Consider the following 27,110-nt stretch of genomic DNA (forward strand, 5'->3'; position numbering starts at 1 on the left):
GAGGGCTTTTGAAACCTCTCCAGTGATAATAGCCTTCCTATTGTGACTGTGCGTTTTGACTATCTGCATAACCTTGAGCGTAGGACGCTCAGTGACTGGTGACTTAAATCAAGTTTATGAAGTGACCTTCGGAGAGATACAATCGCGTGCGTGCAAGCGTGTCCGTGTGTCTCTCTCTCTCTCTGTGTCTGTGCGTGTGTGTGTGTGTGTGTGTCTCTGTGTATGTGTGTGTGTGTGTGCGTGTGTGTGTGTGAGAATGTTCCTCTGTTATACGATGAGCTCACCGAATGCTGACTGATAGCAGAGCCTTAGCCGTACCCATAACTGCCATCCCACAAATCTGGAGAGACTTCTTTGTATCATGCATGTCTGTGTTTGAAGCTTTTATCCCCTCCTCTCTTTCTTTCCTTTCTATCCCTTTATTCTTTATCCCATTCTTATATGCTTCTTGGATTTCAAACACATCTGTGAAGCTCTTGATGTCTGCTGGCTTTCCTGACAGTATGATGGACAGTACCGCTCCTCCCCCCCCCCCCCCCCCCCCTTTGTAATCCCACAGTCCTGGCAGTGCGTATGCTATCAGCCTCTGCCTCCCTTCCACACCCCACTGTTGGCACACAGGGGGAATCCGCTCATCACAAGTCAGCATTGTTCTCCTTTGTTCCCAAGTGCTCTGAGAAAAAGCACAGTATACACAAGTGGTAGAAATCCCCTCGGTGGCTTGGAGGAAAAAGCGGATTCCGCCAGGTATCAGATGATGAGTTTACATGAACTAACTCATCCAGATTGACGGGGGTGTCACCACTATGCTGCCTCAGTTCTGCCATGTGGTTTCCACACCGTTTACACTTGACACTAATTCAAGTCATTCCAGGCGGTTAAACTCAATGGTATGTCTTGGTGGAGTAGGGATATAGTTAATGGTGCAACATTGCCACCCGATGGAGAGAGTGGAAACATATGTGTTGTGTCTAACTGTAAAGGTCCAGTTAAAACGTTTTCATCTTGTTCACTGTTGCCATCTACTGGTCCTGCTGATGGTGTTTCGACCTGATTCATCCTGGGCCTGAAAATCTCTTATCTACAGTTATTATAATATAATAATGTATTTAGTTCTCATTGCATCTAGTCCAGCTCCCTCACGCAATTTCGGCGTGTGTGTGTGTGTGTGTGTGTGTGTGTGTGTGTGTGTGTGTGTGTGTGTGTGTGTGTGTGTGTATATCTATCTGTCTGTTTGTCTGTGTGTTGTCTGACCATGTCCCATATGTGTCTGTCTGTCTGTGTTTAGAGGTCCTGAAGGTTGGCAGTGCTGTCCACCCAGCACTCCTGAAACAAGAAGTGCAAGCCGTGAGGGACAAACAGCGCAGCCCTGTCTACTGTGACCAACTGCTCCAGCACATCCACTCTCTTCCCCGGGACAGTGCATAGAACCTCACAGTTCTGGAGACGCTAGGGGAAACATACAATGTACATTCCCAGAGAAACAAAATGTAAATCAGAACTCTTGTCAAACACATTCATCCAAAGAATTGACTGTCTAATGCACATATACATCTTATTACAATAGCAATATGGCATATGTATTCATTCTGTAAAACCCAGACATCAAATTCACCAGAACAAAGAGTTGCAAGTGGTTGTGTTCTATAAGATTGTGTTTGTTCATTACTCCTTTTAACGTATACCTCTGTATGAGTGTGTGTATTGGTCAGCAGACATGGGAGGCCCTATGTTGATTGTTGAGGAGGATTCTTTCATTAATTGTGCCTTGATTTCTGTTCACTGTTAATTTTTGGTACAAAAAAAAATATATATATACATTTTGACTTCTGAGGTTGGCTTTCTTTTTTGTTGAGTCTCACAAGCACTTTACATGTCATACATTTATGCATTCAAATTGCCATGAAGAATGGAATGATTCATGACTTTTTATTTGTTAAATGGTGAATGCCAGGGCCTTCATATACATAAGCAGACTACAGTGTGGATCATTGTAGCTATCTCAAGTAGTACCAGATGGGGCAGTGTGAGCGTGGGACCTACTCTCCTGCTTCTCCATCGCAACGACCTCTGCATGCGCATTATTAAGTGAAACTGCTCTCTACTCTCAAATCTCGCGTTCTGCAATATCCTATTGCATTGTCTAATAGTGTGTTTATTTTGGGAATCAGTGAGTCTGATATGTCGGGTGATTATGATGAACTTGAAGTTCTTGCATCCCCTACTCTGTGGTTGGTTACCAACACCCGCAGGCGCACATTTGAAGTCTTACAGCAGCGAGTGCATTAATGCAGTCGATTGTCCTTGCCTATAGGGATAAATGACAAGTGACAACTTACTTACTAATTTTCCTGATCGTAACATTTTACCAACGCGCCTTCAATATGTTACAGTTTGGAGACGAACTGGTTTATTTCTCGGCGGTATTTCTGGTGATTCTGTCCATGTCGAGGAGTGCGATGGCAGCATCCGTCCTCACCGGATCCCTCTACGTCTTCATCGTGATGTTTCGGTTCCCTCAAGTGCCAGCCAACCAGGCGAGTCGAGTGCTGCGGCCCACTGGCCCCGCAAGCGCCGGAGTCCCCGTGATGGCGCACCGTGGAGGGGGACACGACGCGCCGGAGAACACCCTTGCTGCGATACGAGAGGTGAATATAAGGATAGGGCATAACCCTCTCTGAAACATACAATTCAACAACTGTAGTATTATGCAATACGAATATTGGGTAGGCAGCCTATAATGATGAAATATACGTGATCTTATTCAATATAATTGATGCAGATAAAATGCAAATTGCATCCTCTCCTAATGAGAGCCGTTTACATTGTTTAATAATCGTAGCCAAAAGTTTGGAAGCGGTATCCTCTAATAATTTGTAATCTTGAGTAAACCCTATTGGCAAATGGCTACTAGGCCTACATCTGTGCCCTCCCAGTTGCTTTTCTACCCTGCATCTCCCCTCACAACCAACCCATTCCAAGCCAATCCTGTATCTGCCTTCATCTCTTGTCTATACCTCCCCCCTTCTCTCTCCTTCTCTACCTCCGCTCCTCTAGGCCAGCAGGAACGGAGCCACAGGAGTGGAGCTGGACCTGAGCTTCACTGCAGACGGACTGCCGGTCCTGATGCATGACAACACGCTGGACCGCACCACCAATGGGACAGGACCAGTCAGTAAGCTGCACCTGGCGGAGGTCAGGAGGCTGGACGCCTCGCTCAGCCACAGGCTCAGGTGGGCTGGGAGGATGGTCCGCTGATGTTATAGTCAAGGTTCATTCTATAAACACAAGATGTTGGAAGAAGTTGATCTTTGGTCCCTTCCTCCGCCGTTGTCTGTCAGTTTGGAGAAGGGGGCAGAGACAAGAGGATGGCTGTGAATGGTACAAGGCCAGATATAGCAGTGGGTTTCTCAAATATAGCAACACAAACATTTGTGTGCCCTTCTGTCGTTGGTATGTCTCCAGGGAGAAGTTCAGAGGGGAGAGGGTACCTACCCTTCAGGAGGCAGTGCAGGAATGCATCAAACACCAGCTGACCATTTTCTTTGATGTCAAAGATCATCCTGATAAGGTACAGGCAGTGGGAAACTGCCCATGGATACATATGCTATTGTATACCCCAATAGCAGGATGAATGCCTACCACACAGGGTTTTAAAGGTTCCAGTAGACTATGATAAAATCCCAGTAAACTATGAGTGTATGGAGACGTTATGGCACCTTAAAGGCCAGCTGTTTCAGGCAGTAACCCACAGGAATCTCCAGCAAGGAGCGGTCACAAAGACACTCACAGCTGTCTCACAGTTGGTGTGATAGGAATTCAACCCCCCTGCAATGTGGCTCACTCAAATCACCTCCTTCTCTTTACCCCTAATAATGGATTTGAGACAACAGATTAAATAGATTTCATCAAATACAAGGTGCTCTCATGATAACTGTATGTCACTTACTGTCAGTCAGCCCTTTTGTATACTGTATTTTCACCCTTCTCGCACCAGGCTGCCTCAGTCCTTGGGGAAATGTACAAAAAACACCCTGTCCTGTACAACACCAGCATGGTCTGCTCTTTTGAACCCAAAGTCATCTACAAGGTCAACTTTAACATTGATGCATTCACATTCATAGATGCATTGATGCATTCACAAATTTTAGTAACTCATTCATCAGAGCTTACATTAGATTTATTATATCCTTTTCTCCTTATATATGCATGCTTGGATGTATAGAATTATGGCAAGTGTTCCTGATATGTTGACTCTCACGTTCCAGATGCGTCAGACAGACCCTGAGGTGGTCACAGCCCTGACCCACCGGCCATGGAGCCTTAGTCGCTATGGCGATGGCACCCCTCGCACCATGGCGTCATGGACGCAGTTCTGGACGGAGGTTCTGGATGTGCTATTGGACTGGGCCCACCACCACGTGCTATGGAACCTGTGTGGCGTATCAGCCATCCTCATGCAGAAAGACTTCATCTCCCTGTAAGTGCAGCCATATTTTGACAATGAATAACAATAATATGAATAAATAATAGTATTATCTCCACTTTGCCTTTTGATATAGGTCAAGTGGAATGTGTGACATATTGTTTTCACCTCTCCTATCCTATTCTTTGAAATGTGCACAGGGGGCTAGGGGTCGTGGCTGAACAGTTTAGTTTCCACCAAGCTATGTGTGAGGCCAGTAAGGAAAAAGGGCCACCTAATGGCTGTTGGGCCCCAAGGGTTGTCAGAGAACCTGTATTTCCCATACACAGTATTTCATGTGAACAGAACACTTACATGTGGTTGAATTTTGTGTTTGCCTCTGGTGACCCAACCGTCCTCTCCCTATGCAGGGACTATGTGCAGTACTGGGCAGAGCGAGGTGTGGAGGTGGTGGGCTGGACTGTGAACACAGCTGTGGAGAAGCAGTACTACCAAGATGTACTGAAGATCAGCTATATCACAGACAGCCTGAGAGAGGACTGTGAGCCCCATTTCTGACCCAGACAGGGATAGACACACAAAGTTAAGAGAAATGCCAATATCAGTACTGACAGTAAGGAAAGTACCCAGGCCTTTTATCATAGGAATGAACAGTGTAGGCTACACACACATAGCTAAAATACAGGTCATTGTTCAGTTAGTAACCTTTTACCTAAGCTTGTCCCCAAACTTGCTGGACTGGACTTCTGGTGTTTGACCTTTTAACCCCAACAGAATTGTACTGTGGACACAGTAAACTCATAGTGAAGGATACCATACCTTCATTCACTTGACCAATACCAGCAACACCATCATACCCTCAGAAATACTTCTCCCCCTTTGGACCAAGGATTACTCCACTAACTGAAGAATTTGTCTGGCACATTCCCAGTTATCTAATACAGAGCTTTTGGCACCCATTTTCCTATGGTAACACTGGTATAAAGGTACAACTATTTTTGTTTGAATGTGTCCTATGCCAGCCGTAAATGTGTATAATGTATCCTTTTTATCCTCTCCTGTTATGTGATGTAAATACCGCAGGCCTACTGTAAATATTTAGAAAATAAATATTCCCTGCCAATATGCATGCAGACTGATGCTGAGATTAGGGTTTGAGTTATTCTATTGTAAACAGTGATGCGTTGTAGGGACACTGTGATGGTCTACACCTTATTGCATGTTTTGTAAATATCACATAAACGTTCAGAAACGTGGAACGTTGCACCCCTCTGCCCAGCTTCGTCCACGCGGTAAACTACCAGGGGGACGCTGTCCCTTTAAGCGCTGAAGGAGGTGTGTTGCGACGTCAACTGGAATGGTTAGTTTGGACAGTGTCTTTACGGCTGAATGACAGCTCCTGTTTAACCAGATATGACATTGTCCCACCTCGACTGACACCCCCCAAGGACCAAAGTTACACCTACTGAAAAGATCAGCTCACGCTACAGGGCAATCTAGAATGCTAGGTTTTGAGATGCGTTTTATATTTTTATAATACTGAGAAGAGCTCGTTTCAATGGTTATTTTGCGCGGTAGGTTATCAAATAGTTGACTTTCTTTCAACAGCGATAACGTTCGGGTTCAAAAGCAAAGATCATTTGCCCACATGACAACTAGAAGACTATCCTAATCTCTTTTTTTTCTCCACCGTGATGCGTCAAATGAACTTGCACTAAAAGGGACATTGGAAGGAATTAATTTAGCAAATTCGTCATTATATAATTTCTGTGCCTATACCCTATTTGCCTCTTCATAACCGGCCTGGACACTTGAGTGCCATACGGAAGTTCACGTGGATTTTGCCTGCACATGATGTACACAATTACAAGAGGTCCCAGCAAACTTGTAACACAGCGACGAACAGGTGAGTGTGGATGGAAACACACGAGGTCCATTTGGACCATTCTGTAAAGTGACCTCTCGTTCACACCATCTTCCGTGGTGCGGTTGGATACATTTAATTAATTTAGCTTAGTGGTTTCCTTTTTAGATTCATTGTAACACTGCTGCTTTTATGGCGCGACCTGAATACTTTAAGAAAGACAGCGCATGTGTGCAATGCATTGATTTACTATGGGTGAAAGGGCCATTATTATTTCAAATGGCAAAAAAACAAGATTAATGTATGCATATATACCGAGTAATAACATGTCTATCTATTCCCTCTCATTAAGGCCCTACACAGCAGATTGACAACAAAATAAACGAGTTCAAGCACAAACAAACGTGTTGGTCTGTGGCTGAGTGAGTACAACACAATCTATTTTTCACACAGTGGAATACAGCTACCTGTCAAAAACCCCAAAGTCAAATTCACTTGTGCCTACTGCTGGAAGTCGCATTCAAATTCTTGCTCAACTTCACTTAGCTAGCTAGCTGACCACAGCAGGAACGCTCGACTTTCTTGCGTTTAACCTTGTATCCATCTCCATTAGGCCCTCTCTCGTAGGTCTTAGTACACACTGCCTTCATGTCATTGAATCAAGCCGTGATATGACCTTGGGGGAAGCAAGGTTACGCGTGAGCGTTTGTTGTCGTCCGGCGGTGTCGACTCGTGCTAGTGGGTTGGACCACGCCGTAGCCTGTAACTAGCGCTTTATGCTACATTTGGTTGCTAGTCATTCTATATTCTATAAGGCATTTCTTGTTAACAACATCTAACCGATAAGCCATTATGAGAAGTGAAGCAATCGACGAGAATGTCCTTAAGGCAATCACACGCTTCCCCACTGCAAGCTTTCGCAATTACCATAGAAACCCTTTTGTATGCCAAAGTATGGGCACCGCGGTGGGACATTTGGCATACTATCCGTTTAGTTCTTGCTCTGAAGCTCTGAACATACTGCACTAGGCAGACGAAGAAAACTTTACTAATCTGATACTTAATCCAAAGGACTATCATGCAAAGTAGTATTTGATATGTGTTCTACAAGCACACACTTATGCCTAGATATTTTGCAGGAATAATGTAATTATATGTACTTCTTGTTAGACGTACTTGTTTGTCACCCATGTCCATATGTTCATGTCCAGCATCCCTGCACCTAAGCTTGTATTCAACCGGCTGAACAGGAAGAGGTACCACACAGCACCAGCCCTGCAGGCGGACACTCAGCCTGAGTCAGAGGGCTTCACTGCTGCACATGAGGAGAATGTTAAGTTTGTGAACAAAGGTAAGGGTTGATAGGTGAGGTGACAGTGGCTTGGGGTTTTTCCATTTCCTTAGAGCCTCATTTCCAAAGTAGGCTACAAAGCCTATAGCCTTTCCTCAATTGTTAAGAACACGACTCCTGGCATCCTCTCCTCCGTCCTCCACTCACTTCATCCTAAAACAAAAAACATTGGAGGAAAATATGTAAGCGGAGGAACCTAGATCTTCTCCTCCAATGCTTGGACGCGAGTGGACGATGGAGGAGAAGACGCAATGAGTCATGTTCCTAACAATTGAAAAAAGGCTTATATGTTTTCCAAAATGGTCTCACAAGATGTGAGTTAATAGGCCTATATTTTTTTTTATTGACTATGGTTGACAGACTCGTAGCGTTTACCATGTTTCTTTGCTATCATAGTTTAGAGGAGACAACAGGACTTTGCCACTCCTTCTCACTGTTGCCCCAGCCAAACATGGTAGTAGGGTCATGGTTGTAGTCTCTCCCTCCCAGCACAGCTGCACTGATACTGATAGCTGCACAGCAGCAGGCCTGCTCTGCCCACCCATAAACTCTGCCAATGTTGTTTGTCCTACACACAAACATGAGTACATGTGCATGAGTAGGACTTGTACCATCCATTTGGCTTCAAATGAATTCAGTTATAATGGCTTCAGAAAGTGTAGGCCGATATCCCTTATTGTCTGTGTTTGTAACACTGAACAGATGCCCTCAAGGAAATAGATTGTATTTTATTGTATCTGAGTGAAACTCTACACACAGTGACCTAATTTACAAGTCTGTAGTAATTTCAACAACTGCTCTCACTAAGCCAAACAGCTTTTGTTCAGCTGGCTTATTCTTCTCTGTATTGCCCATGTGACTCTCAGTAAGTCGTTCTCTCAGAGTTTTCCACAGCAGCACATTAACAACTTTGCTTTGAGTGGACAAGGGGGAAAACTAGTCTTTGCCCCTGTCAGGCATTTTACAAATGAGTATTAGCCTTGCAACATCCATTCATTCACACACACACACTTGTTGGACTGGTGCCACCTAAGATAAGTTCAGTCAGGACTCGTCGGTTTAATATTGGTAGTAAACAAATGGTAGTACATTAGGTTTGGCGTAATTGGATGGCTCCGCTCTATATAGCTCCCCGCCTGAAGTTTAGCAACATAAAATACAATAATATAAGGCAGGGAGCCCATAACCCCCCCCCCACCCCCCCCCCCCCCCCCACCAGGGTGGTTAAATACAGAGTGAGCGGGGTGGAAGCGTTATAACGCTGCTCTTTTAAGCCTTGTCCCATGAACATGTGATGTGTTTGCATACATGAGATCAGCTGTCCTTCAGCATAACCTTCCACATGTGACTGGTCTACAGACACTATAGACTGATTTTTACTACTTTTTACATATTTTAGACTGATCGTCTATGGGTCCACCATTTTATTATTACCAACTTCATGCTATTGTTGGTATTTCTCTTTTTTATCTGCTATCTGTTAACTTTGGATATGGATGTACATCAATCATCTGCAAACATGTTGCTGTGTGATTGGACTGTTTGTCTGTGTATGCCTAAAGAAATCCAGAGTGGTGACTGTGTGTATGGTTTTCTCTATGCCCTTGCAGCGTGGCAGGAGGTAGCGCAGCATATGGAGGAGGGGGACAGCCAGGGACCAGTGCAGTATACAGAGACCACCCCCAACCCAGCCATGAAGAGTGAGTGGCCTCTCCACACTCCTCCATTTCATACTCATCCACTCCCTCTGTTCCTCCTCTCTACCTTTCATCACATTGACTCCCTTGTAACAAAACCATTTCCTGAACACACCCATGGAATTTCAACTATGCTCACCTTCCTCATTTTCTCCTCTCCTATTCCTCATGCTGACTCGACAGTTTTTATAGCCAAATATGTCTAAGGCACTAACTGTGATACGTCCGTAATGTGTTTCGAGGTACATGTATCAGATCATCATTTGTGTTGTGTAGGGTAGTTTCTATTCTGTGTGTCACGCTACAACCCCCCCTGTTGCACTCTCTTATATAAGTGTCTAAATGGCAAGACTGAATTAATCCATGTGCCTGCTGAGAGCTCACTAAGAATGATTAAGAAGACATGTCTGGAGGAGCTGCCGGGATGGGATGTCCCTGGCCATTCCTGGTATATTTCAGCCACTGATGTGGGTCCTACCATGACGCCCTTTATCCTACTCACTTGAGGTACACACAAGGATGATGGAAAAATGCCCCTTCTTGTTGTCACCTGGACAGTAGGTCACATCTGTGTGTGTGAGAGTTGGGGATTAGCGTAAGAGCTCACCTGATCCTCTCTCACCTGGCTGACACCTCAGCTGGGTCATAGTACTGCTATTGACCACACACTGGCTGGTGCAGGGTGGACCACTTATTCTAAGTAACAAGATGAGGGGTTCATAAGGTTTCATTTAGAGTTATTTGGCCAATTGCAACCAATTGAGCTCCCTTGCCGATTAGCTGAGTCCTTACATCTGGTTACTTCATCTAGTGAGGCAGGAGTTCACAGGGACAAAAGGTGATGGATCATCAGCTGTGTGTAAAATCTTATTTACTTGCAACCAAAAAGCTGCCAAAATGTGGATTTGGATGGGGAACAGCCAGTCTGTCAGATGTTCCTGTGGAACTTCCTGTGAAAACACTCAAAACAGTCTGAAGTTAGTAAGAAGATGAGTAGTTCCTAAGGTTTTATTTAGAATTATTGTGAAAGTTCTGATATTATTTGAATTCTGAATAATCGCTGTTCATGATGAAGCATTGAATTAACCTATTTCAACCAAAAGCTGACACCCTTTCCTTACCTCCCATCTTTCCCCTTGTTCCCAGATTTTGTGCCCATCGACCTGGATGAGTGGTGGGCCCAGCGGTTCCTGGCCAACATCGACAACCAGTCCTGATGGGTTCCTCCAGGGATGGGCCTGGCACCAGGGGATGCAGGGGAGAGGGCCCATATGGACCTAATGGAGTGCCCAGGAGGTTGAGGGTGAGAAGAGGGCAGAAGTGCCCCTGGCAGCAAGTGGATATGGGTCTTCCCTTCAACGTGTGGCACAAAGGGATGGGCGTTATCCCAGGGCAGCGCTGGGACGCTGGCATTGTCGCCATGAACTCTTACCTTTTAAATGACAGCTTCATCAACAGCACAACCGACACTAACCACTGTCCGTCTGGGCAATCAACTGGAAGGTCGAGTCTTGAATTGGTGGTTCTTTTCATGAACCCCAGCACCGAGGGCTAAGATGTCATGTCTGTACTAAAAAGCAGTAAATTGTATTTTCAAAAAAGCGCCTTGTGAATAGTTTGTTTTCCTAAAAACAAGGTTGGGCAATACCACTCCAATGATTAACACCAACAACTCTCCACAGGGTGTCACTGTTGAAACACAGTTCTAGCATTGGAAAAGGACATTAACCCTTGCAAGTATTATAAAGATCAAGAGTTTAGTAAATGATTTATTCACAATAACAATACATCGGCATCACACAATACAATCTGGGTATCCAATAATCTTTCTTTGACTGTTGACAGGTAGAATAGTACATTGAGCCACTACCCAATCAAGCGCTTTTCTGGTTACTTGATTGCTGAGTTAAGACACATTTACCACCAGGGGGTAGTATACAATGTAGACATATTACAGTAACATCAGATGGTGACAGCTCTGTCTTTGCACTTAGTCGGTTGGAATATGTCTTTGACAAGAAATTCCATTGACTACAGGAATAGGGAAAGGAATTTATCAAATTAAGAGTAACAAAAATGGTACAAAAAGAAGAACCTAATTATGATAACATGAAGCAAACAAACATGGGAAAGGTAATTAAAAAGGGGAAACTCACTGTAGGCTAGGATGTATGCATATGCTATGGAAATGTGTATACTTGTTACACCTTCCCTCATTTTTCAGAAGACACTTCAAGTTCCTCCATACGGTAACTCTCTCCTGCTCATGGCACAGTCTTATAAATATCTTCACCAGGAGTCAAACCTGCACATAGCTTTGAACACACAACATGAATAAAACTTGATAAACACAGAGAAATGTTGTTGGAGAGTCCTCAAACAATCCACAGAGCCCCAGTCCCCTTCTTCACTCAGGTCTCTGAGCTGGCAGAAGCCTCCCCTCTCTCCACGTGGGCTATGGGACAGTCAGTATGCATATACGTGGGTGGGGGAGGATGGTGTTAGTAAAGATGAGACATGGCACCCAGTCATCATCTTCCGACAGGTGGCGTTACTCCTACGCGACGCGAGTCCCTCGATGTCTGTGGACGGAGTAGCGCTATCTGTGGCAGGACAATGGGTGGCCAGTGGGACGGTAGGACAACGGGGGGGGGGGCTACTGTAGTTTAAGGCCAGTCGGCCACAGAAGGGCTGTCCATGATGTCTCAGTGCTTCTCCAGGGCCTTGGTCAGCAGTTCGTTGAGGCGGGAGATCATGGGTCTGGGGTCGTCGTTCAGGCCTGCGGCGATCATGGCGTTGTCATAGATCTACAGGGACACAGAGTGTCAACAGGTTCGAGTGAAATGTATGTATCCCACTTAGATATGCTTTCAGTTACGTTCAAAAGGCCCACAAAGTTAAGAGCCCGACTGACAGAATGTCAATAACATGGTTCAGATTTGATCCCAATGATCATTTGTTTGAACTGTGATCTAATGGCAACACACACAAAGGTTGAGTGTGTTATGAGGGTAACTGTACTGTACCTGCTCCAGCAACAGTGTTGCAAGATCAGAGTTGGACTCCTTCAGCGAGTGCATCTTCTTGATGAGTTCGTGGCTAGAGATGGAGGCAGGGTACAGTGTTGGGCATACATGCTCTCCATTTTACAGAATTTCTACCCTTCATTTTTCTTTCTTCTCATGAAATTCCTCTTCTCTCACCCCTTACACGACCTAGCCCTGTCCCATTCCACCGGTATTCCCTTCCCCTCTCCTCATTCTCCCCCCCTCCCTCCCTCACTCACTCTGGTCTTACCCAGCATTGATCTCCAGGGTGGGCTGTAGTATCTGGGCCCTCTCTTCTGAGCTGCGGGCCATCTGCTGGGTGCGGAGGAAGTGGCGGGCAGCGCCCATCTCCAGCACTGTGATCATGGCTGGGTGGGTGTCCAGGCGAGGGGTCACCTGGAGATTAGGGGCAGAGGGCGGAGAGAATGTCAGTCAATCAGCCTCAGACATTGATATATAGTGTAACAAAATGCACGTTAATAATGATGGTTAAACAGTTTAATTCACACACTTAATTCCAAGCTGGTGCAGCTCTGTGAAACAGTTGGGAGTGATTTATGCAAATGCTGTGGATCAAATCAATCAAGCAGGTTCACACTAGTGAGACAGGACTGCCTGGGATCATTGGGCTTTTTTTTATGTCGACTGGTGATAGTTGGGACCGTGGTGGGGCAGCAGTACCTTGATGTTGGTGACTCTAGGACCCAGAGAGTTCCTCATCCAGGCCATCAGGTCCTCTGCCTGCTCCTCAGTGAGGCGCTCAGAGGCTACGGAGGAGAGAGAGAGACACGTGTTAGGATGACACTGGTCATTCTCTCACGATGAGCTCGGAGCTGAATCATCTAACACACACAGCACTCAGAGTGAGAAAGGGAGAAGACCTGAGAGAGGGGTCTTACCTGGCTTGACGTCCTGGTACTTCTCCTCCTTGTAGTGGTCCACCACAATGTCCGTTTCCACGGAGATGAGCTTCTTCTTGTCAAACTCTCTGAGGTGCAGGAGGGTGAGTTCATCATACTGCTCATAACAGAACAGCACCTAGAGAGAGAGAGAGAGAGAGAGAGAGAGAGAGAGAGAGAGAGGTGAGAGACTAAGAGGGGACAAGAGAGCGGTAGTTACTGTGTGTGTGTGTGTGTGTGTGTGTGCATGTGTGCGTGCGTGAGTGCATAGTCCCATACCTCCATGTCTTTCTGCTTCATGGCCTCATAGTAGGGTGAATGCTCTGCTAGGTGGCGGTTGGGGGCACACAGGTAGTAGATGTTGCGTGTCCCGGCCTTCATGCGTTTGCCGTAGTCCATCAGGCTGGTCTGTTGGCCCGCCGGGAGCTCAGAGGACTCGAACCTCAACAGCTTCGCTATGTCCTCCTGGGGAGGGTGTGATGGAGGGGGAGAGAGAGAGAAAGAGAGAGTAAAAGAGAGAGAGAGAAGAATGAGTGAGGGCAAATCACTGGCACATCATTTTAGTGGTACTCTCCTTGCAGCAAGCTCTTGGGGACTAGCGACCCTGATGTTTTTAAGCGAGTCACTGGGTAAAACCAAAAGGCACATTGCAATGTTAACTGTACAGAGAAGAGAGAAGTTGTGTTTGTATTCCATCCTATGTAACCCCCCTCCATACTGCCACCCCTGGTTGGCCCCGCCCAGACCCACCTTGACATCCTGCTCCTGCGTCGTGACGATGCCCTCCCTCATGAAGAGGCTGTAGTCCTCAAAGAAACGGGCGTACTTCTCCGGCTCCTTCTTACTCTGGTCCAGCAGGAAACGGATGACGCGCTGCTCCAACACCACCCTCAGCTTCCTGTGGAGGGAGAGAGAGAGAGAGAGGTGGCCAGGGAAGAAGAGCGGAGGACAATATTAGGGATGTATAGACACAGTATGGCACAACGCAGGAGTGGGGAAAGTACAATAGGAGGGCAGGGACTGTGTAAGGGAAGAAAAGAGTTTGAGGCTGCAGGGCTCCGATCGTACCTGATGAGGGCGCTTTCCTGCAACAGCTCCCTGCTCAGATTCAATGGGATATCCTCACTGTCCACCACACCTGCACAGACATACGTTGTTACGCTCGATCAATAAAAGCATGGGTAAGATAAGACAAAACATGATAGTTGATGGGTGGGGTGGGGTGGGGGGGGGGGGGGAACCAATATAGATAAGATGGGGTACAGATGATATGAGGAGAAAAGGAGGACTGACCTCGTAGGAAGCGCAGCCACTTGGGCAGGATTTCGGTGGCCTTGGTCTGGATCAGAACCTTCCGGCTGTACAGGGCCACGCTGGAGCCCATCTCTCTGCTCACGTCAAACATGGACGGCTTCTGCTCACACACACACACGCGCGCGTCAATAATACACCTCGACCTGGTGATTATCATCTGTTGTCCATAGTGGTCATATTTTTCACTACCTTAATCTGTATCTTGTGTCCACCAATGGTACAACCCCCTCCCCCCCCCCCCCCCCCATCCCCTCCACCCCCCGGTTGTCCTCACCTGGTCAGGGACGTAGAAGATGCTGCGGATGTTGACGGGGGCATCGGCGCGGTAGTGCAGGGTGTAGCGGGGCTTGTCGTAGGCCTGGGCCACGTAGCGGTAGAACTCCTCATGCTGCCACTCACTGATCTCCTTAGGCTCCATCATCCACAGAGCCTGAGGGAGAGAGGAGGGGGGGGGGGGGGGGGTGAGTACACAATACGGATACACACAGTGAGAAAAACTCACTTGACGCAACATCCACAGTTACACACACAGACACACTTTTCAACAGAAAAGGTCTGTTGTGGACAGTGGAGGTTATCTTTTCAAAGCCGGATGGGGATAAATCTGCCCAAGATGACAGGCATAATGTCACAATCATTGAGTGTTTGAGTGACTTGGTAAAGATGACTTGGGACATGGCTCACCTGCAGAGTATTGAGCCGCCTTCCATTCAAGAAGATGGGGAAGCTGACAAAGTTGCTGTATTTGGTCACCACCTCTGCAACAGAAGACATCTTTTAATAATGACTGGACACTTTGTGATAGGAATAAAGCTTGGAATGCTTACACACTGGACTAAAACAAATTAGGTTCTGCGCCACAAATCCAGGTTGGCACTTCATTCAGGACACCATGGTTCATCTCTGAAATTCAAAAAGAGAAATGAAGCTGTACATACCTTTGACTCTGTCCTCAGCGGAGAACTCCTTGCAGTCGTCCTTGAGGTACAGCACAATCTTAGTTCCCGGTCTGACCCCACTGGCCTCAGCAACCTCAAACACTCCAGAACTGGGGAGCACAGAGAACACCTCAGCAGTCAGCACCTTCTTCTCATTACATCTCATTCTCTTTCCTTTTAAAAGTGTTGTTGCGCTCTCTTCATTCGACCGATTGAGAGGACATACCTCACCAACACTCCCTCCTCTCCCCTAACCCCTCACACACATACACCCTCCCCCTCTGTCACTAGTCCTTCCACCCCGGCTTCCACCCCATCTCTAACTACCTGCTCTCCTCCTTATCCCATCCCCTCATTCCTACCCTCCCCTCACGCCCCATCTCTGCCTCCTATACTCCCCTCCCTGCCCCCTCCCTCCCTCCCTCCCTCCCTCTTTCTCTCACCCGTCGGCGGACCACTTGTATCCAGGGGCTCCAGGCTCGGCTGACTGGGAGTAGACGTCCACTCTATCAGCCACCATGAAGGCAGAGTAGAAGCCCACACCAAACTGACCAATGATAGAGCTGCTGGCCTCCGCCTTACTCTGCAGTTCATCCAGGAACGCCTACGGAAGGGAGGGACGGTGACGGAGGGAGACAGAAATGGTTGCAAGAATGTATCATGAACAAATAAGAAATATTCTGTTCTGGTGATAGAGAGTGACTAAATAGATAGTGATGGGGCAGGTAAGAGAGAAATGGAGATGTGTTAACCCAGATAAAAGGGGAAACAATTACCTTGGAGCCAGAGCGGGCAATAGTCCCCAGGTTGGCCACCAGCTCCTCTTGGTTCATCCCAACACCTGTGTCCTACAGTGGGAATGAGGGGGATGGTTGATCGTGAAAATATTCTACTGCTTTGCAATCAAAGAACAGTAGAAAGAAAGAGTACAAGAAAAAAGAAAGAAAAAGCACTTAGAGAATTACATTCCTCCATATCTTCAGAGCTATCGCCAAAGACCATTTCTACATAACTGCAGTATTATATTTATCCACCAGGTGGCAGAGTTACTACTGATTCAGCATGGCACTGCAAAAGCTAGAAGTGCATTCGAGGTTGATTCATAAATAAATAAAATAAACAACATTCCTCCAGTGAGACTAAAGAATGTTTCTCTAAACAGCATTACAAAAGATCATACGTCACTGAACACAGCATACTCCTGCTCCATGACTGGTATACCTGGATGGTGAAGGTGCCCTTGGCAGAGTCAGTCTGCAGGTGGATCTCCATAGGCGCCGTGTCGCCCCCTCCTGTGATCAGCTTGTGTCTCAGCTTCTCCAGGGCGTCGCTGCCGTTGGAGATCAGCTCACGGATGAACACCTAAGCAATGGGGTGGGAGAAGGTTACAAACACAGAGCCTCCCTACCTGCCCACAGAAGAGAGGTATGTCTCTCGTCAATTGTCCTAGTAACAGGCTGTGGGGTATTGTCACTGGTCTGTCAGTTAGCTTGCTTACATGGGTGCAATCAGCTCTTAAGTGAGGCCGTCAACGGTTGAGAAATACCGTATCAAGCCGTTCGCAAACACAAAATAAATATGCTCCTTCACACTCACCTCCTTCTCTGAGTACAGAGACCTGGCAACAATATCCAGCAGCTTTTTTGTCTCAGCCTGGAACTCATGCTTGGAGAAGGAGCCTGCACAGGCCAGAAAGGAAATGCAACAAAAACTGTTCATTTAGCATACATAGCTAAGTTTATAATATTGACATGGCCAATAGACTACAGCCAGAGGTGGAAGGTTGATGTCTTGTTCACCTTGAACATTCTCTGTGTCGCTGATGATGGTGTGCAGGGGCTCTTCCTCTGGAACCTTCTCCGCTTCCTGAGTGCTGTAGCAGGAGTATTGGGTCAGACCAAGCCCAGGATAGTGGGGGCTCCACACGCGGGGTACAGCACATCTCTGCTGTTGTCTCACCTGGGCATCTAAAAACAAGGAAGAGTGTGAGGACAAGCAAACATTTTATGTTGTACTGAAATCTTGTGATATGGCATCAAGAGTGTTGTCACTGTCAACGGTTGCTTCTTTTCCACGCTGTTCGGCTTGTGTGTTATAACATAACTACTAAAGTCAGAGCTTGTAATAATAGGGATCTCAACACTTGGTCCTGCGTCACACACACTTTAGGCAGCTGTCATACAATCACCACTGGCTTGTAGCAGCATCAGATCGGTCCGTCGTTTCAGCTATTATCACCGGTTGACAAAAGACGCAAACAAGACTTCAAGCGAAATCCAATAAACAACCATGACAGCTTTTGTAAGTTCACGTAACCTAGTTGGATATCTTGTAGCAAGCTAGTAGCTATAGTTATCCGGCTAATCAACACAGCGGCTTACCTCCAGTGAATGTGCTTGTGACAATCCTACTACCTACTCCTCGTCCAGAAGACAGGAATCTGGAGTTCGCCTTTTGAGATGAACCCAATGCAAATTTAAATAACTTGAGGCACCGAGACATTTTCAAGCAGTGAGAGGTCGTTTGACCTATTTCAACACACGTTAAACAAATGTGCGACGACGGCCTGGGCAAGTAGGACCTGTGTAGGACGCGTTGAAATGACGTAGCCTGAGCAACCATAGCGTTGCCTGAATAGAAACGCAAATATGAATGAATCAGCACATAAATACCGTACTTCACTTCTATTTCAGTTGGTTGCAAATGGGAAGCGTCATTCCAAGCCTAACACATTTTCATTTGGACAGTCACAATATAAATTCCCAAACAGTTCTAATGTGTTTATGTTTTAACTCATTTCAATTATCCTAAGGTTTTGAAGGTCATACTCATTATAGGTGTGTAGCCCCACATTGTGTTCTGAATGTTATCTTGTCACCTGAATTTATATCGAAAGTGCATATTGTGCAATTACATGCATGAACTATTGAGTACCATGATTAATAGCATAAGACATTGGATAGTCTGAGTGAGTGTCATGCTCCAAAGTGAGTAATAATACTGAGAAATGGAAGTGATGTATGAATTGTTGGGGAGGCTTTACAGAACACTACACTAGGTCTTCAGATGAAATGAGAGTAGAGACAGAATTTGTCTGTTGAACACAGATTTATTTAACAATATGGTATATAAGTACGAAATGAGTCATTTTAACCAGTTTGTACAGTGATTTCAATTTTCTTTTCTGAATATTTACAGTATTGTCAACCTGCTTGATTTACATTAGAGAACAGCTCAACCTCAATTCAAGTTTAATGCAAGAGGAAAAAGGATGCAAAGAACTCTCTCTAAACAGAAATCAGCAGTCAAACAGGTATAACCCACCACAGTTAAGCTTGCGGGATTGAAACTTCTTCATGAGAAACTCTTTAAATTGAAGGAGAAACAAAGCAACAAATCTTCTGCAAGACAGAAATTCTGATTCCAAGCCAGTAAAATGAACATTCCGGCACCTGTGAATGAACAAGCATTTGTGCAGGTCTTTGCACACCTCTGTGTGTGTTTGCGCGTGTGCGATACTTCCTAGTTCTATACAAATACGTTACTCTCCCATAGACTCTGCAAAACGGAAAGAAAATAAGTCTCTCCCCCGAAGGCATGTCCTTTTGAAAAATGGTACAATAGAATAAATTAGCCAGGAATGAAGACAGGGAGCAAGAGGCGAAACCTGGCAAAAGATCCCAGACAAATTATTTTTACAGTCTTCTCAACACAAAAACGCTAGTAATTTTGCAAAGGTACAAAATAAAAAATTTGAATAATAAAATGAAATATTTTTGTTTTGAGAAGTTTCATTTAAAAATTCCATGCCAGAGAATAACAAAAGAAAAACAAATTAAAAACAACACAATGACCAGGAAACAATTCTTTCATGGCTGGTCTGAACCAAAAAATATATTCTTTGTATTTTAATTCTCCTCTTTAAACAGCAATTATTCAAATCCCTCCATGTGTTGGAAGAAATAGCAGTCCCTTGGTTTAAGGAAATGTTCACAGTCCATAGGCCTCATATGACTCATTTCTTTGCATTTCTTTTAACTTTTTACATCAGTCAGTACAAAAAGTAATTTGTGTGAACACAGAACAAGGCCTTTCGTCTCGTCACGAAATGCTACAATCCTTCAACAAACTTTTCTAGAGTGTCTCCTGTGGTGTCTCCCACCATATTCATGTCATTGCTCAGCCCCCCGCGGTTTGGGGTATTAAGCTGCGGGAGCATGGCACTCTGCTCTGGCGTGCCCAGGTGTCCTTGCTCCATAGAGCCAGGCATGGGGCCGCCTAGACTGGGATGGGGTGAGCTGGAGTGGAGGGTGCCGTGCTGGGGAGAGGGCTGGGGCTGTATCCGTGGGGAGGGACTGGAATGTGGGGGCTGCTGCGAGGGAGGACAGGGCGACTGCACTGGGGCTGGGGACCTCACCTGGTTGCCTAGCGCGTTGGCCATGGTCTGGCCAGGCAGGTGAGCTCCTCCCTGAGGCTGGCCTTGGAGCATGTGGGGCGGGGGGCTCATGGAGTTGGCCTGGGCCGGGGAGCCCATCTGCTGCTTCAGCATCTGCTGCTGCTGGAGCATCCGCTGCTGGAGGAGGTTCTGGGACCCGTCCATACCCATCCCGGGCTGACCCATCTGGGCCAAGGGAGGGAGCTGACCCATAGGACCCCCACCTCCCTGCATAGCCATCTGCTGCTGCATGCGGAGCTGGGAGTAGCTGGCTGGCCCTCCCTGCTGCTGCGGGAACTGACCATGGCCTTGAGGCATACCGCCTTGCTGCTGCTGCTGCTGCTGCTGTTGTTGTTGTTGCTGCTGCTGCTGTAGCTGTTGCATCCGTAGCAGCTGCCTGCGGTAGAGCTGGGGGTTGCCGTTGTGTGCAGTGTTCATCAGCTGTCCCTGGGGGCCCATAGTAGCCATGCCCTGGGGCACAGCCTGCTGAGGCTGCTGCTGCTGCTGGGGGGGCATGCCCGGCCTCTGCACTGCCGCAGCCTGCATGGCGACCATGGCCTGCATCCCCGCCTGGCCTCCAAGCATAGCTTGGGGGTTCTGTTGTTGTTGTGGCTGCTGCTGTTGTTGCTGCTGCTGCTGCTGCTGCTGTTGGCCTGGTACTTGGCTGGCCTGGTACTTGGCTGTCCTCTGTTTGATGAAGGCAGCCATGAGGTGGGGGTTTGACTTGAGGATGTTGAGGACCTGCTGCTGCTGCTGAGGCGAGCTGGGGGACTTGAGCGTGCGCAGTAGGTTCTGGAGGGCATTGGGGGCGATGTTGCCAGGGATCCCCCTGGGCATGCCTAGCTGTTGGGGCGTTTGCTGCGAGGGACCCTGGGGGGACATGACGCCGGGCATCTGAAGGGCCTGCTGCGTCATTGGGCGCGACATGAGCTGGGCCTGCTGCAGCGCGGGCGTTCCCTGAACCTGCTGTGGGGCCATGGGGCCCTGCTGTAGGGGGGCCTGCTGCTGGGGACCCTGGGGGTTCTGCATCCCCTGCCCCCACTGGCCCTGCTGCATTGCCTGCATCACCTGGGGGCCCCTGGGGCCCATCATTTGCATCTGCCCTTGCATCGGCCCCACCATGCGGGGGTGGTTCATGGGGACTCCTCCATTCATATTCATGGTGTAGTTCAGCTGCTGCTGTTGCTGCTGCCTGGCCTTGGCCACCATCTCTATTTGCCGGGCCATCTTCAGAGCTGCCAGTGGGGGCTGCTGTTGCTGCTGCTGGGGCGGCTGCTGTTGGGGTGACTGCTGGGGAGGCATGTTGGGCAAGGGGGACTGCTGCTGATGGAGGGGCGAAGACTGGGGCCCAGGCTTGCCCTGGGGGACTGGTGTTGGGGGCTGGCTGGTGCGGCCATTGTTGGGGAAACCGTGAGCCATGTTGGCGGCGTTGGGGGGCTGTGGCTGGGGCTGGCTGGGTAGGGGCTGGGGGGTCTGGGGCGTGTTGGGCTGCTGGCCGGAGGTGGGGGTGCCGGGGGCGGTTGAGGTAGGCGGTGACGGCAGGCTCTGAGGCATCCCCCGGCCCGCCATGGTAGCCATGCGGCGGCGCATCATCTGGGCCTGCTGGAGGCGGTGCTGGAGCTGCTGCTGCCTCAGCTTGTGCTTGATGTTGAGGCAGAAGGGCACGGGGCACTTGTTCTCCTGGCAGTGCTTGGCGTGGTAGCAGCAGAGGGCGATCAGCTGCTTGCACACGGGGCAGCCGCCGTTGGTCTTGCGCTTGCAGCCCTTGGTGTGCTGGACCACGCGCTTCATCTTCTGGCAGGACGGCAGGGAGCAGTTGGCGTTGCGGCACTGGCAGGCGTGGACCAGGGACTGGATGCAGCGCTGGATGCTGAGGCGCCTGCTCTCCTGCGGGCTCTTGGAGGCCTCGCCGCCCTGGCTGTTGCTGTCGTCATCCAGGCCCAGACCCCACTTCACCATCTGGTGCTCATGGCCCTTCACGCCATAGCAGTTGATGCATAGGTCAAAGTCCTGCAGGAAAGAGGAGAAGATGTGCAAATATAAAACATCTGGGTAATATTAACTACTACCAAGTGTGAATGTGTGTGTGTGTGTGTTTCCTCCAGGCGACTATGTCTCCACCATGTGATGTGTGCATATGGTAGTTCAGTTTGTGGACTAATCTCCCTCACCTCGCAGACGGTGCAGTGCCAGCGCGTCTCCACGTGGTGCTTGCACTCGTTGCAGGTGTAGACGAAGCGGTCCTGGCCCTGGTTGTGCAGCTCCACCAGCATGCACATGGAGCTCCACTTGCAGCGGCGCAGGGAGCTGAACTCCCAGTGCTTGTCCCGGGCCAGGGTCAGGAAGGCGTCACGCCCGTCCATCAGGTCGCACGTCAGCAGGGGGTCCGGGTCCATGATGGGCGGTAGGGTGTTGACTGACGGCCCAGAGTGCAGGTGGATCACAAAGAACACCTGGAGGGATGAGGAGAACACACAGGTGTCAGTGGTGTCAGACAGCAGAAAGGGCAGGAGGTATATGCTTGATTAATGTTCTGTACAACCGAAGAATTCCAATTTTGCTTTCTAATCCTTACAAATCAGTGATTCAGAAAGGGCTACAAAAAAAACAAAAAACGATTTCCTTTATATGTTTCCTTCATAAGAATAACTGGTGCTGATCCAATGGTACACTCACATCCTTGTGCTTCTCCAGGGTGGAATAGAGTTTCTGGGACAGGTCATTGGCTACATTCGGCATCCCAGGCTTCTTCTTATTGGCTCGGCTCACGCTGCTGCTCTTTTTATTGGTCTTCTTGCTGTTCTTCTTCTTGGCGTTCTTGCTGTCAGCTTGGGCTCCCTGGTAAAAGTGTGTGTGCATGTTGTCAATGGGGGAGGACACAGTCAGATACATAAATAAGGGACTAAGTGATGAGGAGAAATAGCCGCTACAAAAGCACCAGAACACCCAATAATATACTTTGATGAAGTGGCTTTTAAATCATTAGGACTCAGACACATGTAGGACAGGATGTGACATCATTTGGTTGTTTTTGGCATGAGAGGAGCATTCCCTTTCTTCAGCACTCCATCCCTTTTGTCTTACCTCTGGGGTCTCACAAGAGGCTGTGTTCTCCTCTTTCTTCCTCTCCTCCTCCTCCTGCTCCAGCTCCTTGATGCTCTCCTCCAGCACGTTTGGCCAGAAGTCGCCCTCGAAGTAGGGCATCTCGTTGGCGCTGGTGATCCGGTCTTCTGTGGCCTGCTTGAAGATGTCCTGAGCACAGACACAACGACAAGTCCTGTTAATCAAACTATACAGCACTGTGCAGACAGCCAGTTTCCCCTCAACTATACATTGAAATATAGTTTTTATACATTCCACTGACAATAAAGGCCAGAGAGATCGTACAGTTGTTCTCTCTCTATGATAAAGGTTGCCACGTCTGTTGGACCTACAGACGTAGGACACACATGCACCTGTAGACACAAAACACCCTTATACACTGATGACACTCGTACACATTTAACGGCACACCCGTGGTCCTCACACACCCCAGATAGAGCACAGTGTTAAAGGCCATCAATAGGACATCCTGATCCCCCTGGCTTACCTTGTAGTCATGCAGGATCCTCTCAGCAAAGGCCTTGTCCAGCATTTTCCTGTACCACTCCTGCAGCCGTTTGGGTTTGGGGATCTTCTGGTCCACAGGGTGGCAGTGGAAGATGTAGTCGTCGCCTTCACTAGGAGGGCAGGCCCAGATGTGACCCATCACGTACCTGTGTGGGGGAGAAATAGTTTTGCTTATCATTTCAATGTCACCCATTCAATTGAACTGAAAGACGGTGTGTTTCTCTGACAGTAAATGAACACAATTTGGATTTGCTGCTATTCAGTAACCTACCCAAGTTTCTTGACATACTCCAGGTACCCAATCAAGATCTCATGATAAACTGCTGTCCTCAGTCCTCGGGGTTTAAAGAAGTGAATACTGTCGAGGTAAGATATGTATACCCGTCTGTGGAGAAGACACAAGGAGAGGGCAAGATGTGTTACATTCACTATTTGAGATAATATAGGCCACTTCAAAGAGCATCACTACTGTCTTAAATGATCTTATCAATCTGGAGAAAGACTGACTATCATCTTGCAGTGTTACCTGGTGTTGGGGAAGGGGCACTCGGAGCCAAACTCCTGGACGTGCATGCCAAAGAAACACACATCCACTCCGTCTATCTCCTCAAATGCAAAAAGTGCTTTGGTTCTATAAGGGAAGCTCTCCATCATCTCGCCTGAGTCCACAAACCTACAGAAACAGAGGAACAGTGATCCTCAGCATGAAATTGGTATACAGATTAGTAAACAGGTTTTTTTATTTTTTTTATTTATACGAGTCCCAACAAAGGCGTATTACTTAACACCACCAGCTGAAGCTCTTACCTGGATTTCATCCCAGGTTTGACTTCCACTGTTTTGTCAGAGCTGGCCACCACCCGTACAAACACTTCTCCAGCCTCCGGGTGGTTTTGCCTCTTCAAGTACTTATTCACTCTGTCTTCTATGTACATGCCCAACCTTGTGGTCTGCAACCCTGAAGAACGTACAAACACACACAGATCAGAACGCGTCTTCAATAGTGGATCTGATCTCCACTATTGTCTCTAACCCAGGAGGAAAATAAAAAAGGTTGTTTCTTGTAAAACTGAACCGTAGACCTTACTTTTGGCAGCAAACTTGTTCTCCTTTCTCGTTTTACCAGACTTCTTCAGACAGTTGTCGCAAATGAAGCTGAAAGTCAGTGACCAGTAGAGGAGTCAGACGGCTCTTATAAGTGTATCACCACAAACAGATTCTTATCTCAGAGACATGATTGAGAAATGAGAGTGTCAGATAAGGGGCATGTGAGAGCAGGAGAAGGAGCCTTACCCTGACGGCCAGATGGTGTCATAGTGCAGCACACAGATCTGGTGCATCTTCCGTCCGCAGTCTTTACATTCAACAAACCTGAGAGAGGGAGGAGATGGTCAGGGAGGGGGGACACAAACACCTCAGAATCAAAGATATAGAAGTTTGGAAAAGACACTGCAGAGGACAGATAAGCTTTCAAAACATCACGAATGAGCCAGCAGACTATCACCGACTTGAAGAGTACTCACGGTTCAGGGTCCAACATGTCATTCTTCTTCTTCTCAAACTGGTCTTTTGATATCATGCTGGATGGACAGAGAGTGGTTGAAAGAGTTAGCATCAACTCTCATGCATTACACCCCACACACCAACATGAGACACACTCAGACTGAATCCTGTGCGTTCCCATCGGAAGATTTGACTATAACACTAACACGTCCTATCATTAGTTGAATTATTAATGGCATTATGGAACACGGCTATTATGTAAGACAGCTCTCCAGCCAGCAAACTTACGTCTGTGGCTGTGCCGGGTCGTCCCCCAGGGTCACACTGTTGCCCTGGATCTCGTTGAAGCACTTCTCACAGAAGTGATACCTGTCGGCAACAAGGCCATATTTGGGTGAACTGGAGCCAGAGCACACAATAGCGGCACAGGCAAACCGGCACACAGGCGGCACAATGCAGCATCGCACAACCAAGGAACGCAGATGGCGGATGGCAGACGGGCGGAGGACAAAACCAGACAGACACAGAGCCAGGGCAGAGGACAGGTTAGTCACCATGGAAACACTCATGTTACAGTCATGCTCATACAAACAGGCACGCTAATGATGTCGATGGAGAGCATATGAATGTTAGTGGGGGGCAAAATAAAACTTACTACTACTACCTTCAAAAATACTACTTCAAATGTATTTACATTACACTGAAATTACAAAATAATCTAAATGACCATGACAACTTCATTACAGCACTTCAACATACAGCTTCAGTAACATGCAAACAAGTGAGGTTAAATGAAAATGATAATCATGCCAGGGAAGACAGACAGACAGTAAAGTGTATACACAGGTGTTGTGAGTAGGTTAGGAGACAAGGAAGACACATGCATAAAGTTTAGCAATGGGATCTGTTTAGCGACACACTAAGATTGATTTTTTTTTATTTTTTATTTTTTTTATGTATACAGTAAATCTTTGTTGTAAAATCCATTAAAATACCAGTTTATTCGATTCTATCCAGCCTCATTGCATTGGGTTGAGAATACCGGCAATACATGTAACTGCAATGCATAGGAATGGCTCTTGAGCTGCAGTAGCAGGGTTTGAGCAGCAGGGGGCGCAGGTATGCTGATTCTAATGCACATTGGACTTGAGCTGGGACACCCTTATCTGCTGAAGCCATTGTGTAAGAATTATGCAGTCCATGCTATCCCCTCAGGTGATAAATGATATCACAACATTTTACGATACAGATCTTACATTACATACTTTAAAACCGTTGCATTTAATTGTACTACAGTATAAACAGTAGCATCGTGAGAGAAGGGAGATCTCTCCTTCTCGCACTCTGCACGTCCTTACCTGTCCCTCTCCCACCACCCAGCACCCCGACTAACCTGTTCTGGTAGCTGAAGTAGGTGCCATCCCTGGAGATGGTACACAGCTGCTTCCCGTAGCAGCACAGGGTCTGAGGTGAGAACTCATACTGTGGACACACAGGGGAAGGAGAGGTGTTGGGTCCAATCCACACAGCAGTTTCAACCATTCAGATGCATCTCCAGACCTCCATCTCCAGGCAACTTGACTTGAGTTACAAGCCAAGGACTTAAGGTCTTAAGGACCCTTCACATCAAGGGCCCATATCAACCTCTGCCCGCCCCGCCCCCCCACCCAGCTAGACAGCCCCCTCTCCTGTCTCACCTTCCTCCCGCAGCAGTAGCCCAGGCCCTGCATGACGGGGTCGATCTCGGCCTCAAACACCTCGGCCAGCTTGGTGCAGTACTTGTAGACGCGGGACGTCTTGCGGTTGTACAGCCAGGCGTTGTTGAACATTTGCCACACGTCGTCCACATACTGCCAGGGCTCCTGGTACTGGCCCGTGTCCAGCTTGCGCTTTATCGTGGACAGGTCGATGGGGTTCTTCACTATGTCATGGTAGTCCTGGGGGATGGAGCGCATACGATTAGAGAAAGAACACAAGGTGTCATCAAGTCTGGGCGAGACCACTTAAGTCTGCATTGAATTCAGTCA

General features: G+C 47.6%; 5 protein-coding genes across 6 annotated transcripts in view; 3 read left to right on the forward strand and 2 right to left on the reverse strand.

Annotated features, from left to right (window-relative positions):
* The window catches only part of dnaaf5 (dynein axonemal assembly factor 5), a gene marked incomplete at its 5' end in the record, with an annotated part of 23,563 nt that extends 21,737 nt beyond the window's left edge, over positions 1 to 1,826 (forward strand). Inside the window, one exon of the mRNA XM_083676372.1 lies at positions 1,289 to 1,826. Within this exon, the coding sequence (XP_083532498.1) occupies positions 1,289 to 1,428 (140 nt within the window). The 3' untranslated portion in view covers positions 1,429 to 1,826. The remainder of the gene's footprint in view (positions 1 to 1,288) is intronic.
* A 558-nt stretch (positions 1,827 to 2,384) lies between these two features.
* Positions 2,385 to 5,049, forward strand: LOC310809100 (glycerophosphodiester phosphodiesterase 1-like; the record flags this gene model as incomplete). Its single annotated transcript, XM_083676255.1, has 6 exons — positions 2,385 to 2,648; positions 3,058 to 3,233; positions 3,466 to 3,571; positions 3,998 to 4,090; positions 4,269 to 4,480; positions 4,837 to 5,049. The coding sequence occupies 6 exons, from the start codon at positions 2,385 to 2,387 to the stop codon at positions 4,982 to 4,984; spliced, it is 999 nt and encodes a 332-aa protein (XP_083532381.1). The 3' UTR covers positions 4,985 to 5,049.
* A 777-nt stretch (positions 5,050 to 5,826) lies between these two features.
* LOC310809801 (MAPK regulated corepressor interacting protein 2-like) lies at positions 5,827 to 11,002 on the forward strand. The gene is made up of 5 exons (XM_083677273.1): positions 5,827 to 6,332; positions 6,643 to 6,712; positions 7,502 to 7,641; positions 9,252 to 9,341; positions 10,485 to 11,002. Exons 1-5 carry the CDS (start codon positions 6,278 to 6,280, stop codon positions 10,553 to 10,555), a joined length of 426 nt encoding a protein of 141 aa, XP_083533399.1. The 5' UTR covers positions 5,827 to 6,277; the 3' UTR covers positions 10,556 to 11,002.
* Positions 11,003 to 11,089: 87 nt separating this feature from the next.
* On the reverse strand, positions 11,090 to 18,078 carry trap1 (TNF receptor-associated protein 1). The gene is made up of 18 exons (XM_083677272.1): positions 17,918 to 18,078; positions 17,336 to 17,503; positions 17,133 to 17,215; positions 16,758 to 16,898; positions 16,313 to 16,384; positions 15,980 to 16,140; positions 15,537 to 15,646; positions 15,283 to 15,356; positions 14,873 to 15,028; positions 14,578 to 14,698; positions 14,353 to 14,422; positions 14,035 to 14,182; positions 13,564 to 13,749; positions 13,285 to 13,423; positions 13,067 to 13,152; positions 12,636 to 12,781; positions 12,365 to 12,437; positions 11,090 to 12,145 (listed from the first exon to the last, which is right to left on the reverse strand). Exons 1-18 carry the CDS (start codon positions 18,036 to 18,038, stop codon positions 12,044 to 12,046), a joined length of 2,157 nt encoding a protein of 718 aa, XP_083533398.1. The 5' UTR covers positions 18,039 to 18,078; the 3' UTR covers positions 11,090 to 12,043.
* A 553-nt stretch (positions 18,079 to 18,631) lies between these two features.
* The window catches only part of crebbpb (CREB binding lysine acetyltransferase b), a 35,635-nt gene continuing 27,156 nt past the window's right edge, over positions 18,632 to 27,110 (reverse strand). For both annotated transcript variants that reach the window (XM_083677312.1, XM_083677311.1), the window contains 14 exons: positions 26,781 to 27,020; positions 26,477 to 26,565; positions 25,372 to 25,452; positions 25,104 to 25,160; positions 24,874 to 24,951; positions 24,668 to 24,735; positions 24,388 to 24,538; positions 24,107 to 24,253; positions 23,852 to 23,965; positions 23,561 to 23,726; positions 23,056 to 23,223; positions 22,648 to 22,809; positions 22,143 to 22,424; positions 18,632 to 21,981 (listed from right to left, as the gene is read on the reverse strand). In XM_083677312.1, the coding sequence (XP_083533438.1) occupies positions 19,648 to 21,981; positions 22,143 to 22,424; positions 22,648 to 22,809; positions 23,056 to 23,223; positions 23,561 to 23,726; positions 23,852 to 23,965; positions 24,107 to 24,253; positions 24,388 to 24,538; positions 24,668 to 24,735; positions 24,874 to 24,951; positions 25,104 to 25,160; positions 25,372 to 25,452; positions 26,477 to 26,565; positions 26,781 to 27,020 (4,137 nt within the window). In that variant the 3' untranslated portion in view covers positions 18,632 to 19,647. The remainder of the gene's footprint in view (positions 21,982 to 22,142; positions 22,425 to 22,647; positions 22,810 to 23,055; positions 23,224 to 23,560; positions 23,727 to 23,851; positions 23,966 to 24,106; positions 24,254 to 24,387; positions 24,539 to 24,667; positions 24,736 to 24,873; positions 24,952 to 25,103; positions 25,161 to 25,371; positions 25,453 to 26,476; positions 26,566 to 26,780; positions 27,021 to 27,110) is intronic.

The sequence above is a fragment of the Argentina silus genome, assembly GCF_951799395.1.
Source record: "Argentina silus genome assembly, chromosome: 9".
In the NCBI taxonomy this organism is placed as follows: Eukaryota; Metazoa; Chordata; class Actinopteri; order Argentiniformes; family Argentinidae; genus Argentina; species Argentina silus.

Excerpts from the sequence above, each read along its gene's own strand:
- LOC310809801 (XM_083677273.1), top strand. The coding sequence starts at position 6,278 with ATGATGTACACAATTACAAGAGGTCCCAGCAAACTTGTAACACAGCGA. Across the intron at positions 7,642-9,251 it reads TGTTAAGTTTGTGAACAAAG|CGTGGCAGGAGGTAGCGCAG; the intron begins GTAAGGGTTGAT and ends ATGCCCTTGCAG. Across the intron at positions 9,342-10,484 it reads CCCCAACCCAGCCATGAAGA|ATTTTGTGCCCATCGACCTG; the intron begins GTGAGTGGCCTC and ends CCTTGTTCCCAG.
- trap1 (XM_083677272.1), bottom strand. The coding sequence starts at position 18,038 with ATGTCTCGGTGCCTCAAGTTATTTAAATTTGCATTGGGTTCATCTCAA. Across the intron at positions 15,647-15,979 it reads TACAAGTGGTCCGCCGACGG|TTCTGGAGTGTTTGAGGTTG; the intron begins GTGAGAGAAAGA and ends TGTGCTCCCCAG. Across the intron at positions 15,357-15,536 it reads CGCTGAGGACAGAGTCAAAG|AGGTGGTGACCAAATACAGC; the intron begins GTATGTACAGCT and ends CTTCTGTTGCAG.